At 38.8% G+C, this 17,558-nt stretch overlaps 1 protein-coding gene across 1 annotated transcript in view; it reads right to left on the bottom strand.

Moving 5' to 3' along the window:
* Window positions 1-2,525: 2,525 nt before the first annotated feature.
* The window catches only part of TAFA4 (TAFA chemokine like family member 4), a 49,006-nt gene continuing 33,973 nt past the window's right edge, over window positions 2,526-17,558 (bottom strand). Inside the window, exons 3-4 of the mRNA XM_013954894.2 lie at window positions 11,764-11,919; window positions 2,526-2,677 (exon numbers count right to left, since the gene is read on the bottom strand). Coding sequence (XP_013810348.2) covers window positions 2,526-2,677; window positions 11,764-11,919 — 308 coding nt within the window. The remainder of the gene's footprint in view (window positions 2,678-11,763; window positions 11,920-17,558) is intronic.

Here is a 17,558-nt window from a genome sequence, read left to right on the forward strand (position 1 = left end):
ACTTAGTCATTCATATTTGTATTTATATTGTTGCAATACCCCAGGACGCCAGCCAGAAACAGGATCTCCCTTGTACTGATGCTAAACACATGCACAAGAAAAGACAGTCCTGCCTTAAGGTGCTTGAATGTAAAAGGACAAAAGGATACTGAAAGGAAAACAAAATCATGAAAGAAAAAACAAATAGTTCTCATATCTATAATTTAGTAAAATACTTCATATCCAAGCATGAGTGCTGGTTGTTTTCTTACCCTTCCAATTAAATGCCCCTCAAAGCAATCTCCTAATCAGTGCAAAATGCATTTCTCCAGGTCCCAGCAAAGTAGAGGAAGAGTTTAATGTAATAACATTTGCACTCATATTGCTAAACTCCGCCCTCTCTTAGACCCACACAAACTCACTGGACTTGATGAATTTGCACAGGTATAATTGAAGGTAGGATGATTTGTCCCACTCTAGCTTTGTAAAGACATCCCTAAACTCATCAGAATGCATTAGCATATTCTGTAGTTTGGTGGTTGCAATTTATGTCATGAATAATAAAATAAATGACCCATGTCAAATTTGCCTTTCTATTAGTAAACTCCCACTGACTCAGGCTGCCTCTTTTCACTGTTTATGAGCAAGACTCGTGAACATTGGCAATATGACTCATATGGTCAGTTGACCTCAATGAACTAAAGGGAACTGTTCATAGGAAGGAAGAGACAGCTGCATGAATGAAGACTTGACACCTCAGACCTTCAGTCATCAACACCAACATTAAGTTCTTTGCTCCACCCTTCACCCCTCTAGTACCTATTAAAGGTATTAGGAATATTTAACCCTGGCTTACTCTTTACCAATAAAGTCCTTTTTCTATAAAGTGTCAGCTCTTTGCTGGTATGTCCATAAATTAAATTGTCTTATTCATTACATAGAACTCCTACTTCACCAGTCTCACCCATGTGTTTGACGTTACCACTCTACCCCTTATCTATATATGAGTAGTTGAAGTCAGTGCCGTGGAAAATATTCAAAGGCTGAGGGTAATTTATGCCTTGCAATAACTGACTGCCAGTCACCCATACTGATTCTAGAGTAGCATATTCTGTGCAGGTCAACTTTCAGCTGTAGTACCAGTCACAAGAAGTACAGCTGAGGCATAGACACACTACGGACTACATCTCTAGCATTTGATAAACAACATTGATTTATAACAATTCCTCTGATCTTAAAAACAGGAATAAGGCTTTTCAGACTCTGGCTTGTTTGCTCAGGTTCTTCCACTAAGCCTGTCACCATGTAATGTGTGTGTGGCTGGGCTGTGGATGACCAATATCAAATCATAGCTGCCCAAACCATCCAATTTTCTCTTTCATACAGAATTTAGTATAGTCTTCACTCCTTAGAATAGCCATTATTAAACAACATTTGGTGTCAGTATTTGCTTATTAACTCAGAAGGCAACCTAATTAACAACATTCATTCTCAGCTAGAAGAGGTTGTAAAGGGAAAAGCTAAGCATATGTCTTTGATTGCTACTGGATGCTGAAGACTCTTGTTTTATGATATATTTAGATATGCAGTTCACTATGACTTGCTGAACTTCAATGCACTGAGCTCATTTTAGATTGTGAAGCAGACAGAGGACATGATATTTTCTTTCTGCTGACCGTTAATCAAGAAATGGGATGGCATAGCAAAGTTCTTTCAAAAACAGGCTGTCTATAGGATGGTCGTAATTAGAAATGATCTGAGCCAGCCTGATTTCCAGTGGTGCTCAGTGTTCCACAGTTCCCACTGACAACAGTTCAGATTCTCAACAACAAGCTGAGTCAGGCTACTTCTTTCAGTATCTAAAAGGCTTTCCAGTAGCACAGGAATCTAAATTCTGATGGCCCTGGTAAAGACCTTGGATCCTTGTATTCAGTTTGCAAATTGAGGACTTGATCCTGGAATGTGCTACCTCTAGCACTGGTCACAGCAGAGGGTTCTTTGCTCACTAAAGACTGAAGCGGTGGGTTTGAACTGAGTTACAGAGCCCAGACAACTGAATTTAGTCAGCTCATGACACCAAATCTCTATGGAGGAAGGCACAAGCAAGCAAGCTTAGCAAACTGTGTCTGGGACTCACAAAATTCTCCTTCCTTTCTTCCCAGATAGATGCGATTCAGAAACTGGGAGGTTAAAGTTTTCGGAAGCAGGGGCCTTCACTCCAGCAGTGCAAAGCCCAAACCCAAAATAAATGGTATTGAGGGCTGAACTAGCCAAGAGATGCACTACTGTGAAGATCTTACCCCACTGTAAACACAGGGATGGAGGACATACAGACTCGAATTGCTGCCTTTGGTTCCTCCTTTTTGACTCCATGACCTGCTAATTTAACCAGGCTGGGAGTGAAGAGGCAGTTCTAACCCAGCGTATTCCCTCCCTGAGAACCATTGCATTAATCACTGCTTTCCAAAACACTGAGGAGTCCAGTTCTGATGCTCACACCAGCAGATGCAATGCAGTAAGCAAGGGCTGTCAGCAGACCGCCACCTTTAAATATAGGTGATCTCTGTACTTGCCTTTGTGGTTTTGACTTTATTTCCACTGCTGCAAGACCAACCTGAATAGTCTGGTAGTACTTTACAGTCCTCTCCATCCAAACAGGGGTTCATATGACACCACCACTTCTGTAGGACAATGGAAGCTAGAAAGAGAAATAGAAAAGAGAAACAGAATACAATCTTTTTTTTTTATTGTTGTTGATTTTAGAAGGGAGGCTGTTGTGCTATGTTTAGCTGTTTGGTTACAAAAGGTAAAACCAACAGTTACTGTTATGATACTTACTACCTTATGAACATATTGATCCTGTTTGAGTTTAAGATGTGGCTAAAAAACTTCACCAGCACACAGAAGGGTAAATGACATGTGAAAATGGTAAAGACAGGCAGGCACCTCCAGAGAGTGATTCAACTCTAACATCTGAATTGACCTCTGGAAGTGTCTTTCTGTCTCCACTGACTACAGAGGTGACTTGCCTCCTTCATTTACATGCTTCAGTTAAGTACCTGCTGTAAAGTGGTATGAATCTAAGACTTGTTGTTTAACTTGGATACGCACATGCAAGGCTGGGTGAAGGAATGTCAGTTTATCTCTTCACTGGGTAAGAAAATAGAATTGCACAGAGATGTGAGCACGTGAGGTCTGTCAGAGAATAGTGCAAAAGAAGAAGTGGGACCATTGGAAAGCAGATGGATTATTAACTAAAAGTCAACTTGCAGCTACATTGCCAGTTTTGCAATACATTTTGGAAGACTACAGCAGTACATTTTCACTGTGCCAATTTATTAATCTTCTACTCTTAAGCCAACTTCCCTTAATAAGACCACACTTGTTATTTTTACAAACGTAGTCATGACTTTTTAATACTGTTGATAACAATAGATACATTTTCCCCAAAACCACTGCAAACCCCTGCATGCATTTCTCAGTTTTGCACTGTGCGTGGAATTTATCAAATCACAGAAAATGATTATGTAGTATATCAGTTCACAATCTTTCATAACCTGAATTGAATTTCAAAATAAAATATGGATGAAAATGTTGATTTAGTTACTCTGCATTATTCTGCTATGCACACAAAATATTGAATTGCATGCTTTAAAAGATACCATGTCCAAAAGAGATGAACAAAAATAATTTAGTCTACTTCTTGTAAAGCACTTTTTTTTTTTTAATTTCAAGGTAGATTCATACTTCTGCAACCTTTAAATTAGGGTGACAAGCAGGCAAGCTGACATCAGGATATTGCTGAAATGCTCATTCAATTACTTTCGTTTTATGTTTTCACTCTAGCTTAGAAGAGGAGGCATCTTTTGACTATGAAAGACATATTTCTGGAACACCACTTTGGCTTCAGACACCATTTTATAAACCAGTCTTTCAATCTCAAAACTATAAAATGAATGCATGATTCCAGTCACCAGTCATCTGAATCTATGATCATCTGTATTTATGCTGACTGACTGTTGATTGACAAAGTGGATGAAACTTGACTGTGCTTCCTGGGACACGAGGGATTATTTCCACTTGAAATACAGAGTCCAATTGTTTATTTTGTATCTTTGCTACTTTATACATGTTGTTCCATTTTCTATGCCACATTTATTTCAAGTAAGTATGGCCAAGTCTACAAGTCTAGATTCAAGACTGATGGCATGTACAGTGGCCCCTGACCAAATAGGAGAACCTGGTATCAAGCTAGCTATGTCTTTAGAGCTCAGCTCCAAAGCCAGCAAGTCCTCCTGGGAGGCCTGGCTGCTGCCTTACACAATTCTGCACAGTGCTGCTCTGAGCATATGGATGTGGTGACATGTTGAGACTTAACCTGCGCTGTGCCATGTGAAACTGTTTCCATGTATTTACTTCTACCCTGAAAACATAAGTTCATTTTCAGACCTTGAAAACCACTTCTCACTTGGCTGTCTCCTGCAGGTGCCTAGAATCACCTATGCCTCAGTTGCTGACATGATAACTCCTTATATCCAGAATTTTTCATTTTGATTACTTGTTTGAGTGTGGTATGTTTTGAGATCACAGAAAATGCACTGAATACGGCAGTTTTTATTTACCTATGCAACCTGCATCAGCCTGCTTCTAACACCTTATTAAAAAAGTGCTTGTTGACTAGCCAAAAGTACAGCACAGGATTGGGTTCACACAGCACTATGGACCAGTTAGGCCCATTCAGCTTCCTGGCCTGAGTGGACCACACGGAAATAAGGTACATAAGATAGTGAATCAGACCCATCATCTCCAGCAGTACCATCTTACCTAGAAGCAAGCACAGATGTGCATGGGAAACATTGTGGAGTCAATCTGTAACTCCAACAAGATCCACAAGGTCTTCAGCAGACTGCATTTTTCACCTTCTGTTCATCTCTTGTTGAGACACGTTCAGTGAAGCTGACTCCTACCCTTTCACTGACTGATTTCTATTCTGTGCGGATACCCCTCTTCAGATTAATGGCAACACTTTGAAATACTTAATAGAGATCTCATTCTGTTTGCTTTCAGCGAATCCCCAATTCTTTGCTGTAGCAAGGCACTAATTCTTATATCCATTTTATGTCCAATTTCTTTGTAGCCATAATGTCCATTCTGCTGATCTGTATGTCCTAACTGGCTATAGCTGTTTGTGTCAAACACACCCCTGAGATTGGTCCATTAAAATTCTCTGTCAGAGCCTTAGGCTCGTCTCCATAACAAGTGTTCTTTAACTATTGTCACTGTAATGGTTTGATTCTCTGAAGGATGTAGAAGTTTTCTTATCAGATTGAGGCACTCTTGGGGAGGTTTCAACAGATAACTTTTCTATGGAATGAGATCAGCTATGTCACTCTCACACACAACCAGTCTCATGAAGAAAAAGGAGACTGCTTTAGTCTGACGTCTGCCAGCTGACTGGCTGGGGGTTACTCTGCCAGAAACAAATCTTCTGCTGACATCACTCCCTAGATAATGTGACTTCATGAAAACAGTAGATTCATAGAGATTAAGGCCAAAAGATGTCAATACATCATCTTGTCTTTCTTCATGCGATACACTGTGCTGTGTTGCCAAGTTGTGTTTGGCTACGCAGTGTCTTCCAAGCCAGTCTGGAACAGGTGAAGAAAGAAACATCCCCCATTGTCACTTTTCTCCAACAGTTAAACAGTCTCAGCATGAACGCATAGCCTTAGTTTTGTTCTTCTTCCAACTTACACTGTTGTGCTTTCTTCACCTACATTACAGTGCCTGTTAGCAATCATCATTTTCTCCCTGTGAAGATATTGAACATGCTGCAATCAAGTAACTTCTCAACCTTCTGTCTGATAAGCAGTTGATTGAACATTTTCAGTTTTTCATCACAATACACCTGTCTTTATTAACATAGAGTTATTTCAAACAGGTCCAGCTTCCTGTGTTCAGGACTATGCCATGTGACTGTCCTGGGCTCATCATTAACTATTCCTTTGTCCCACTGGAAGAAATCCACAGGTTTTTGTCAGGAGTGATCCTGTATTTGCTTTCAGGTCATTGCTTAAAGTGTTGCAGAGTGGCAGGCATAGAGCTGAGCACTGTGAAATCCCAGTAGGTATATGCCATTTGACTGCCATATCCCACTGATGACTCTATGGAGAGCTGTGCTTTTAAGTTACGCTTTAGGTATGCTAGGTGACTGACACTGAGCAGTGCACATATGTAAGTAGTATGTCATATGGTTCAAAGTTAAACAGCTTACAAAAAATAAGACCTAAATCCTCAACATGTATTTAGGAACCAACTCTTTGGATGAATAAATTATACATTATCTTCCAAGAGAACTTGGAAGATCTGGGCTTATGTGTATTCCAGTCAAACAATTACCTGTATCAGCCAGTCTAGAAAACTCCTCAAAGAATTAAATCAGTTGTGTCTGGCAAATCTATTTTCCAGAAAACCACATTGACTCATGTGATCTATACTCCAGGAATTCCTTGCTAGGTGGATACCATACCAGCTTCTCAGTTATTTTGCACAGGACGGATATCAATCTAATGGTCCCTTAAGTATCCAGACAACACTACTGACCCTCTGAAAACTGGTACAATATTAGTGCTGTTCTAGAATACCCCAGGTATTCCAAAATACATTTCAAATTACAGTAGGTAACCAGAGAACTATTAGCCAGCTTGCTAGGACTATAACAGGCTTAGAATTAAAAAGAAAAAAAAAATTAATCCCTGCAGAAGTTGGTTACCACTTTCCTTAGTTAACAGTAAAGCAGAAAGTACCTCACCACCCTACTTGTTACCAGAAGCAGAACAGTGACATTGATCCATGACACCTTTTTGCCTCAGCATTAATGCTTTCAATACCTCATGCATTATGGGCCCATAACTGTGTGTGTGTGTGTGTGTCTGTGTGTGTGTGGATTTCTTTGTGTTTCACATTTACTTTAACAAAGTAATTCACATTATCCTTAGTCCGGACAAACATAGATTTCTTTCTTACCCCACTGGATTAAACTTTCTGTATAAATTTTCAGTACACTATTCACTCTATTGTATATTTCCTTTTCTTCTTTGAATAGTGACACAACAATAGCATCTTTTTGAATTCTCAAGTATTCTGAAATACATTCAAAAACAGTGGGAGGGAAATCTTCTAGCTATTTCTTCTTTTATCTGTTTTTTATGTACTGATTTTTTGTTTTCTTGTTTCCATATCCTCTGTTCACTTCAAACTGGAACCCAGATGGGCTTTCAGCCAAAATTGTCCTTTTGCTTCATTGCAGTTCTTTGGCCCTATAAAAAGATCTTCTTAAATAACTCTTCATTCCCATTCACATTTATTTCCTATCTGAATGTTTCCTCCTTATATATTCTAAGACTGATAGAATTGCCTGGGTGGAAGATGATTTGGCTAGTGATAATTTACTTAGAAATGCATTTAATGCACTTAGCTAAGATAGCTTCACTACAGACAAAACTTATTAATGTTTTATCTTCTTGGCAGTAGCTGTTAGCCAGGCTGGAGGTACTTACTCAAGGATGTTTGTTTCCATAAAGAAAATGGCTAAAAACAAAATCTTATAATGATTACTTTAAATGTAAATGTTTGTTCATTGTTGACAAAAGAACGAGTTGACCTTTGCTAAGCAAAATTTTCTATAGCTGCAATTGAATAGCATAGCTGCAACTGAAGGCAGGCTTTGCAGGCTGCGTGGTATGTCTTCTCTGCACATTTAAATACTCCCTCTCGTAGGCTCTGCTTTTTTCTGAGTTTAGTGGCTCAATTTATCTACAGCACCATTCTGCAAAGTATCAGGTAGGCCTGTGCCTGGAGGCTCAAAAAAAACCAGGAAAATGAGGCATGCATATGTACAGAAGAAACAGCCTTGCTTTTTTTGTTTGCCAATACTTGTCAATAGCTTTCAGAACTCAGCTGAAATACACAAATGACAATTTCTTGTTTCTGCATACAAAATGCAATTATCTGAGTGAGAAGAAAATTAACAAGTGTGTTGTCATGGGCAAAGAATAAAAAAATACCTTGACCCAGAGACTTATTGCCCTGTACCCTCATCCAGGCTATGACGAGTGATTACCCCGTGCTTGAGTGAAAATGCTCTGGAAGATCCCAATCTGTAATAAACTGATTTTCACCTTCCCATCTTTCTTTTTAAATGAACTCTTTTGACTTCTGCTACTACCAATAATTAAAGTCCCCAGGATGAAAGACACTGTAGAAATACAAAGCACTCTATAAATGTTAGTTAAGCCCCACAACACAGTAAGTATTATTGTATAACATGGACAAGGACTGATTCCTAGCATACAAGGCACTTAAGACTTTCACTTGAGGCATTTACAAGATTTAACTAGTTTTTACATTCCTTTCTGTAGCACTTTTAACCTTTTCTTTGCAACTTGACTGGACATCTATCATCTACAACACCAAAGTACTTAGTTCCCTCCTCATCACAGTCACAAGAAAAAATGTCACTTGTGTGTGTAGGTGTACATGGGAATGTAATTATGAAAATATCCATTATGATTTAGCTCAAATAGGAAACCTTCCTGAAACTCTGGTACCTCTCAATATTGGTACACTTGTTCACTAGTTCCCTGAGCAGTGTTTAGCTTTAACATATAGCGCTGCTCAAATAAACTGCTATTTTAATCTGACCTTGTGTAAAATTCTTTAGCATCTGTCAAGCCCAAGTTTCCCCATTCAGGAAACCAAGTTCTACCCCCACTCAAATTAACAAACAAGCTATCACTGAAATCCAGTGGGAGCTGGGTCAGGAAACCTATATGCTGCAAGACCGAGAAAACTAAGAAAAAAAATCAGAAACTTGTAAATTACCAAACCCAGGAACAAATATAATTTTCAAATGAGGAAGGCTTTTTTCTTCAGTTACAATTTGCTGGGGGAAAAAAAAAAAAAAAAAAGATTATAGTCAAAGGCTGCTCAAATAGCAAGTTCCAGTCTGTAACAGAATGGCAGGTACAGCTTGTCTAGACTTTGTCCAGATCTTCGGTGCCTCCAGCATTCTGGGAGAACCTATTTCTCTAAGTAGACTTAGTTTCTCATGGAGTATAAAGAATCTAGGACCAGCGATGTGCCTGTCTGGCCTAAAGGAAAGCTAAAACCAGCTCATTGCTTCTTGCGTTATTAAAGGTAAAACAGAAATCAGACTTTCATTAAAAAATAGCAAGCAGAGGCAGATTTCTGTAAAATCATCATGCAGATCTCAACAAAATTAATTGTAATTATGTAATTATATAGCCATTCACTTGTTGGTCAAGAAGGGAAAACGTAATTACATTCCAACAGCTTTTTGAAGCCTGCCACTCTGCATAAAACACAAAATACTATCCAGTTTCTCTGCTCCGGTGGCCTCTTAGTTGCTGTTCAAGAACACCTGAAACATGCAAACCCTGAAAAGTTCACAGGCAACGTAGAAGTAGGAGAGACTGATTTGCTGTTTGCGTCACTCCCACAGAGTTATTTTCCTTGTGAGTATGTGCAGAAGAGGATAAAATCCAAACAGAGCATGCATATAGAATCATATCTGCTATAAAACCATTAAGCACTAGGCTGTTTTTAGCCAAGAATTTCAATTACAAAACTTCACTGTGTTAATAACCTCTCCATTGCAGCCTCACAATTCCCCCTCCGCCAGCAAGCAGCACAGCAAGCCTGTCTGGGTAGTGATACACTCCCTTGTGTGAGGAAGCACCATACCAGCAAGAGGTAAAAGCACCTCTGTGGGTGCAACCAAGAACTGCGTAATCTGCCAGAACAGGTGGGTGGTAATTACTGCACAGGTATTTAGTGAGTGTGAACTACTTTGTCTTCTGTTTTTGTCTTAATGCAGTTCTATGGCATGGAAACAGTTGGAGGTAGGAATTGCAGGTCCTACCATGTGCATGTCATGCATGATCAATAGCACGGAGATAATGTGCTGCCCTAAGGAAATTATAAGTACTACTGGATAAGGCCTGAAGTGCAAAGAAAATACTTTAAAAGACCACTCTAAGCCAATTTCTCTATATAACCTTTTCTTTTGGTTAGAGTAATAATTCTGTGCTTTTGGCAAGTCCTTCTCTTTAAATTTCAGTTACAAATGGGCAAAATATAGGCAAATTAAATAGCCCCGAATTCAGTAAAAAGTTGTTGGAAAATAAAAATGAGATGTCTACATCAGACTGAAATAAGCAATTCAAGATATTTTTAATAAACTCTTTCTGGTTTCTGCAGTGGAGAAGTCTACTGAAAGATATGCATAGAGTGGAAGAAAACACATCTAATCCTGAGGCTGAGGAAAGACAGACACACCAACGATAGTGCCAGATGCTTGCAAAAATAAGCAAAGTATGTTAAAGCATCATCCTAAGGGAGGGAAGGGGATCAAAGGCTTCTGCTTTAGAGACCAAAATCTTGCATTCATAATATTTTGTTGTGTTTAATTTCAACCATACTTGAAGGAAAAACAGCTATTAAATTCTTTCAGCAACTATTTGCATTGACACAATGAATTAGGCTTGTATTGTATCACGCTTTTATATCATTCTATCAGGGAATGACAGTGTCACCTTTGCAATGCTTAAGCAAGTTTAAAATAACACCTGACTTTTATTATCTAACATATGTAAAAGTATTACTGTTGCTTGACATGTCCCCTAAAAATACAGAAGGTACTTCTGCTTTGACAAGAAAACTGCTTAACAAATTGCGCAGTTAAAGTTGATCGTGTTCCTGAACTACAAGGCATGAAAAGTTTAAACATCTAGAAAAAAAAATTTCTTAAATAAAATGTCCTCAAACAGAAAACATGTTAAAAAATCAGACACGTTGCATGTATTTAGAGGTTTATGTCTAAAACAAAATATCTCTGAAAGTTAGACTAAAAATTGGATTTTGAAACTTCTGTTTTATGTTTAACTTGTGAAGGTCACAACTTTGTGTGAAAAGCAATGACAACAGAAACATCTTACTTATGAATTAACAAAATGGAGGAACTAGTAACTTCTGTGCCAATATTAATTAGCAGTGAGCTACTCTATTCTTCTGCTTTGCTTCAGTTTAAATGTAAATTTTACAGAATTTTCTACTTTAATAACTTTAGAATGCTTACTTACAAATAAGTGAAAAAAGACTTTACTAGACATTTTCTAAGATGAAAAAATCCTATGCAACCGTAGGCTACCTCTGCCCTGTTCTCCGAACTCCAGTACGTTTGGGGTTACAACACACAAAACTGAGTAGACATGGAGTGGCGTTAACATACTGAAGTCCAGTGTAAAAGCCCATTAGGCACATAAAATGGTGAAATCCATCCCGAGAACAAGTCTTAAAACCACATGTCTCAGCATGATTTGCATGCCCGATGTTAGGACTGCATTTACTATCTGGTGACTTTTTGCCCAAGCTGCTAAGTCAAGAGGCAACAGGAAGAGTTAATATCATTAGCTTGAATTTCTTGGCTTATGCTGTTTTCAGGCTAGTTCTAAAGGAGAATTCTTGTGTGGAAAAACTAAGAAGTTTTATTGGCACAGACATGAAATGGACGAGTACATATATTAAGAGGATTAATTACACCCAGATTTATGCACATAGTCATTATCATCAATGCACAGAGATGTTTCCAAAATTAACAAAAGGAAGGATTATGCTTTTGAGACAGTGGGAAGTCAAACAATCAAGGAGACTAAACTTCTCAAACAATCTTAATGAACCATGACTGAGCAGAAGACTGCTTACCTTCCACGCAAGAGGGCTGAGCCCTTGTTGTACCAGCCACCTGCCCCGGGAAGCAGGAGCACTTGACTGTTTGTGACCGTTCTTCAATCCGGTTCTTATTGCAGCAACGATGTACTGCCACAACTTCACATGTCCCTTGCTTGACTTGGTGCTGGCCTAATAATTGCAGAGATAAGTGTTGGAGAGCAAAACAAAAAACCATCAGTGCATAAAGAAAAGGCCAGTTTGCTCAGTCCTACAAGATACTGAGTCTCTTGAACATCCACTGAAGTCCCAGGAAGATGAAGGGGCAAAGCACCTGGTAGGACCTGACTTACTCCCTGAATTTATCCTGTTCTTACTAACAAAAGATTAATTCATCATAACAAGTCAATTTTTCTACCTATCTTTCCCAGGCCTTATAAAGCCATAGGGAGAAAAGGAGACTGGACTAGTCAACTAGAAAAACTGAACAAAAAGACATGCAGAGACAGAGCACACTCCTCCTTCCTTTGGCTTCCTGTCTTGTATTAGGTTTTATATTCAAGTTCTTTCTCTTCACAAATGGACACAATGGATAGGATAATATTTAATGCAAGGGAGAGTTAATTTAGATAGTAGGAAAACTTTCTAACATAACATGTAAGCACTTCTTGCTATGTCCATCATTTCAGGTTTCTAAGAACAAGGTGGGCTGAAAATCTGTTAAAGACAGCCAGGTGTTGCCAAAAAAGGAACAAACCATATGGATTTTTTGAGATCCCTCCCAGCTCGTCTTGAAGAAACCTGTGATAAATGCTCTATCATACTGCCTTCCTCTCAAGAGTCTTTCCTCACACTTCAGTGTACCCTATTTCTCCGAGTTTATTCTTCCATCTCTTTTCCCCACTCCTGTCTTCATATCTTGGCTCCACCATTCCCTGTACCCAACCATCTTTCTCCACTGCCAGACTCGCCCTCTGCCTTGCCTAAAATCCTTTCTCAGAACTCCCACTTCACAAAACCCCTCTCTTCTTCTCATATATCATTTCCACCTCCTCACTTTCCTGAACAGCCTTCATCTTATATTTGTCTCATCTTATGTAGAGTAGGCCTTGGATGGCTCTCATCTATGTTTGTAAAGCACCTTGTAAATTAACAGTGCTACAGAAATGGCTGTTTTTTCTCCCCCCCCTTTTTTTAATAAGTGAGCTAGATAGAGAGACAACGCAGAGAATAATAAAGTATTCACCATCACAGCCATACAGGCCCCTTATACGAGAAGACACTAAGGTGCAGATAGTGTAGGTGGGTATGTAATATCAAGGTAGATAGGAATAAAGAAAGGAAGGTGGAAAGGAAAGCACTGTTCAGAAACAGTGAGATAGAGCAAAACAAGTGACACAAGCTTGGAGGATTGTCCTGCTTTCCCTACTCACTCTGTGTTTGCCCTGTTACCTGTTACCGACTGATGCCAGGCAGGATTCTGAGCTCGAGAATACCTTGGTCTGATACAAAATGGCCAGACTTGCATGCTTATAGAGACTATCTTACTGAAGCCATTGAGATTACTGCACTTTTGGAGCAGGAACTTTTATGAGTTTATTAAGAGGGAATTCTCAACTTTCAATAGAGTTAGCAATGCAATTTAGGCTTCTAAGTAGGTTTTCCAAAATACATAGAGAGTATTAAAATATATATGATTTTTTTAAAGGTTGACTTGGCAACATTCCTTTGCTGAGTGTGTTTTGGTTTCAGGAGTATTTCAAACACAGCTGGAGAGCTGCCTGACTTTTGTTGCCAAATTTGTATTCACAACAACCTCAATGGACAGAAAACTATGTATATACAATCTTGGAAAGCAAATTTAGTCTTCTATGTGTGCACTCAAAATGTAAAGAGAAATTATATATACAGAGATATGTTTTTTTCCTGAGGAAAAAGCTACACTGTACTTTTAAGCAAAATATGCTACAGCAGGAAAACACATAATATATTTTACAGAAAGTTGGAAAAATGTTGAAGACAGCATAAAAGTATCTTACATAGCTACTGTATTAAGTTTATTGGCAGACTGTGAATTTTCATGCAAGTAACTATTACCCATATCATAACAACATAAAAAAGCAAAAACAGTAACCAGCTTGTAGGACAGCAGCTTCTCTGTAAGTCAATATGGAAAATAAATACACAAATAAAAAAAAATAAATTGGCCATGCCATTTTATTGCAAAGTATTGTTTTACAAAACACCTCTGCATGGCAATGTTTGGAGATAATAAATAGATGGCCTGATGTTCTGAAAGAAAAGATTTTTTTAATTATGTTTTTACTTCAAGAGAGCATTTGTTCGTTTATTTATTGGATCAAAAGTCTGAACCAAAACCCCTTGGAGTAAATGGAAAAATTTCCATCAGTTTCCTAAAGTGCTTATGGTGGTGGTCCTGCACCCACTGAGTCAACAACTCCTATTGACTTCAATAGAGCAAGGTGACATTCTAGACTGTCTCTTGAGAAAAATATTTTATAATGGAGTGAAGAAAAGGCAAACATTTGGAACAGTTCAAGCCACATATTTGAGTTTGCTGTGTACCACATATGAAAGACCAAGCAGTCAGGTCTTATTTTAATTAAAGTCATTTTTCACTAGACATTAGATGCCAACATAAGAGTGGAAGACACTTTGTTGGGAGGTATAAATCCTGTCAGATTTGTACATCATAAGGATGGACTAGATCCAGTTCCAGCGATCAATACGTAGCGGAATGAATGTCTATTTCCAAGCCCAAATCCTGCTGCCTTAAGGTGAAAAGTCCTGCTAAGTCAACACCAATATAAATCAAACAGGGCTTGGCCATGAGCCTGAAAAACACAGGGCCTGCTCTCAGTTGGCCTGTTTGAATTTTAAAGCAGTGATACTGCTCCCCTAAAGTGCCAGGAATCAACAAGCACATAGATGTTTGCAGAAGGCAAAGTTAAGCTACATCTCAGATGTGTCCTTTGGTGGCTATGTTACTGTACACTCATTCATGCTTCCCAGCCATCCAAGGAGGTAAGAGAAGGTGTCCCCTCTCTGTCTGCTGCAAGGGTAGGAGTGCTAATCCTATATTAAGACAGTGCTGCTGCCTTGCAAAGGAAGAGTGCTCTCCTCATTTGACCCTAGCATGCTGATCTCATGAACACTGGAGTAACACAGTAAAATGTACTAAGAAGCCAGTGACATCTGCATGCATCATTTGCATTAATTGGATTGCCCTTATAATAGTCTGTCCCCTCCCACACATTCACATCTATATTTCTATTGCTTATTCATGCACATCTTTACACTTATTCTGTTGAACATCATACGCATTTCCTCATAATATTCAGATATGTCTGTGAACAAGCACTGAACGAATGCTAAGTGTTAACATGCTAGTTTCCCATACCATTTTTCTCAGCATTCAGCCATCTAGAGAACAAGTCTTCAGTTTGCAGAGTGGCTTTCAGAGTTAACAAAACCCACAGACCATCTTAAAAACCTAACCATCAACTCAAACAGATTATTCCCTGCCTAGATCTACTGAAACCTATCATATCTACATTCAGGTGCCCAAAGGCAGCAAAAAGAAGGAACCTAAGAATACCCTCCTGCACGTTTTAATCTCCATCCTGCACTAGGTAACAAACCTTCATCTCAGGTTTAAAGTACACTTAAAGTACGGCTGAGAACATAAAGACAGAAAACCTCATGAACAGCATTAAAATGCTTTAGAAATCAATGGATTTTAAGGAAGTCTAGACATTAGAGGAGCAGGGACCAAAGAATTTTTAAAGTGTAAAGATCACAGTAAGTGAATTCTATGCCAGACACATCAGGAAAGCCATTTCAGGGAGAGCTGCAGTGAGAGACAGCTAGAAAGCCAGGCTCTGTGGAGCAAAGCCTTTGGGCTCACTTATAAGAAGCCCATAAATTCATACCTCTTCACCTGTAAACCTATTCAGATCTGCAACCTACGGGCTGTCAATATTTACAGTTGAAATTCAGTTACATCTTCCCATTTAAATAAGAAAACTCTCCAAGGAGAGATACATTTTTATCAGCAACAGTACCAGAGAGAGGTTCTTGTCATGGAACACCGTCTGCATACCTAATAGGGGACGTCGCCCAGCCACATGCTATACAAGACCTAAGACATATACAAGACATAGCGGGAGAGGGACTACTAATGGCAGCAACTCCCAGACCACTTCCTGCTGTGAATTTTGCTACCTTCCATAAGGAGATACATATGCGTAATAATAGCTCCCGGGTGTCCAAGTCTAGAGACTTGCTACAGGAAGGCTCTGTGACCATTTCTTTGTTATCCGTGGGCCTTCCAGCCCAAAATAAGGTGACTACGTACAGCTTCTAGGCAGCCTTCACAGTTTGATTCTCAGAGAAGGCAGCCATCATTTCTGAAGAACATGTAAGTACAAAGTAGGAAGTGACTAGGCTTTCACCTTACAAGTCACCATAAGTGAGCAGAGTTGGCTGGATAATCACCACTGAACTGTTTATTCTCAGTTTAATACAAATTTTTGACTAAAATATTTGACAAGACTTTATTTTTACTTGCAGATATGCAATTAATACTTGTAAAACTCTTTGAAATCCTCAAATGAAAAGAGGGAAATACAATTATTGTTAATAAAGTATCAAACAGATCACAGTGATGTACTTCAACAATACAAGGAAAATATTAAAGAAAGAGAGAGGCTTTCAGAAGGTTGCGAGCCAGTTCAATCCACATCCATTTCACCTCTGTGACTAATTCTAATCACTCCCAAGGAGTATTCTTTCAATGCAATATACATGCAGGCAGCATGCCTTTATCAAAAAAACCTTAATCCTGGATATCCTCCTCTTTTTCTAATTTCTTAGCTAAGAAGCATATGGAAAAGACACAAGTATAGGGAGTTTTTAATCTCCGTTTCATAAGCCGCTTTCTTTGATGAAGAAAGCAACTAGTACTGCAGAGAACAGTATATCTAAACAGTGGAACAATATGACCCTAGCTCAGCATATTCTTCAGTGAGCCTCAAAACCAGCAAGCTTGGTCTGCACAAAATCAACTGCATCATTTATTTAAAGTGTAAGAGGATGTCTGTCAATAAGGAGATGAATGGCTATGGAGTCTAGCATTGCAGACAACAGTATGAGAAGCAAATGAGTTTGGTAGTCAGCGGAGATGCTGTCTGCAAGAAGAAAGCACTCTAAAAAGCTTGGTGCCAGTTTATCATCTGTTCAGCCTTCATCTCATGCTGGCTTTTGCTTGCACATACATGAACACACAGAAGCACATGCCAAGAGGCAAGTATTCCTAGAAACACACATACATCAAAGAAAATAAGAAATACTATTTTTCACATTTTGTTATCAAATATTTTTACAAAATGAGAACTTTTCTGCTCATGGGCTGTGGATTTTTTGGGGAGAGGGATCCTTTCTAAGGATGACAGTTGCTTTCTGGAGAAAGAGCTGAAAGTCACTTGTAGATTAAAGTCAGCATACAATCTTCTAAGCTGAAAATTTCAGCAAAGCATTTCCCTACTAACATTCCATTATCCATTTTTTTTAATAACCATTTCACATTCATTTCAAGGTCCTGACTTAGATTCTCTCATTTCTCAAGAATACACAATATTTATATATACACTTTCTCATGAATTGTCTCTGAATGTACAATTCAATCCAGTTTCACTTGTAACAAGCTCCCATTTTACTTTTTGGCAGTAAGGGACTGTTCAGAGACAGTCCAGAACTGCCAAAAAGATCCACTCAGCTGCTCTCTGGATACATACATAAGAAGGATCATC

Source organism: Apteryx mantelli, chromosome 12 (assembly GCF_036417845.1).
Source record: "Apteryx mantelli isolate bAptMan1 chromosome 12, bAptMan1.hap1, whole genome shotgun sequence".
In the NCBI taxonomy this organism is placed as follows: domain Eukaryota; kingdom Metazoa; phylum Chordata; class Aves; order Apterygiformes; family Apterygidae; genus Apteryx; species Apteryx mantelli.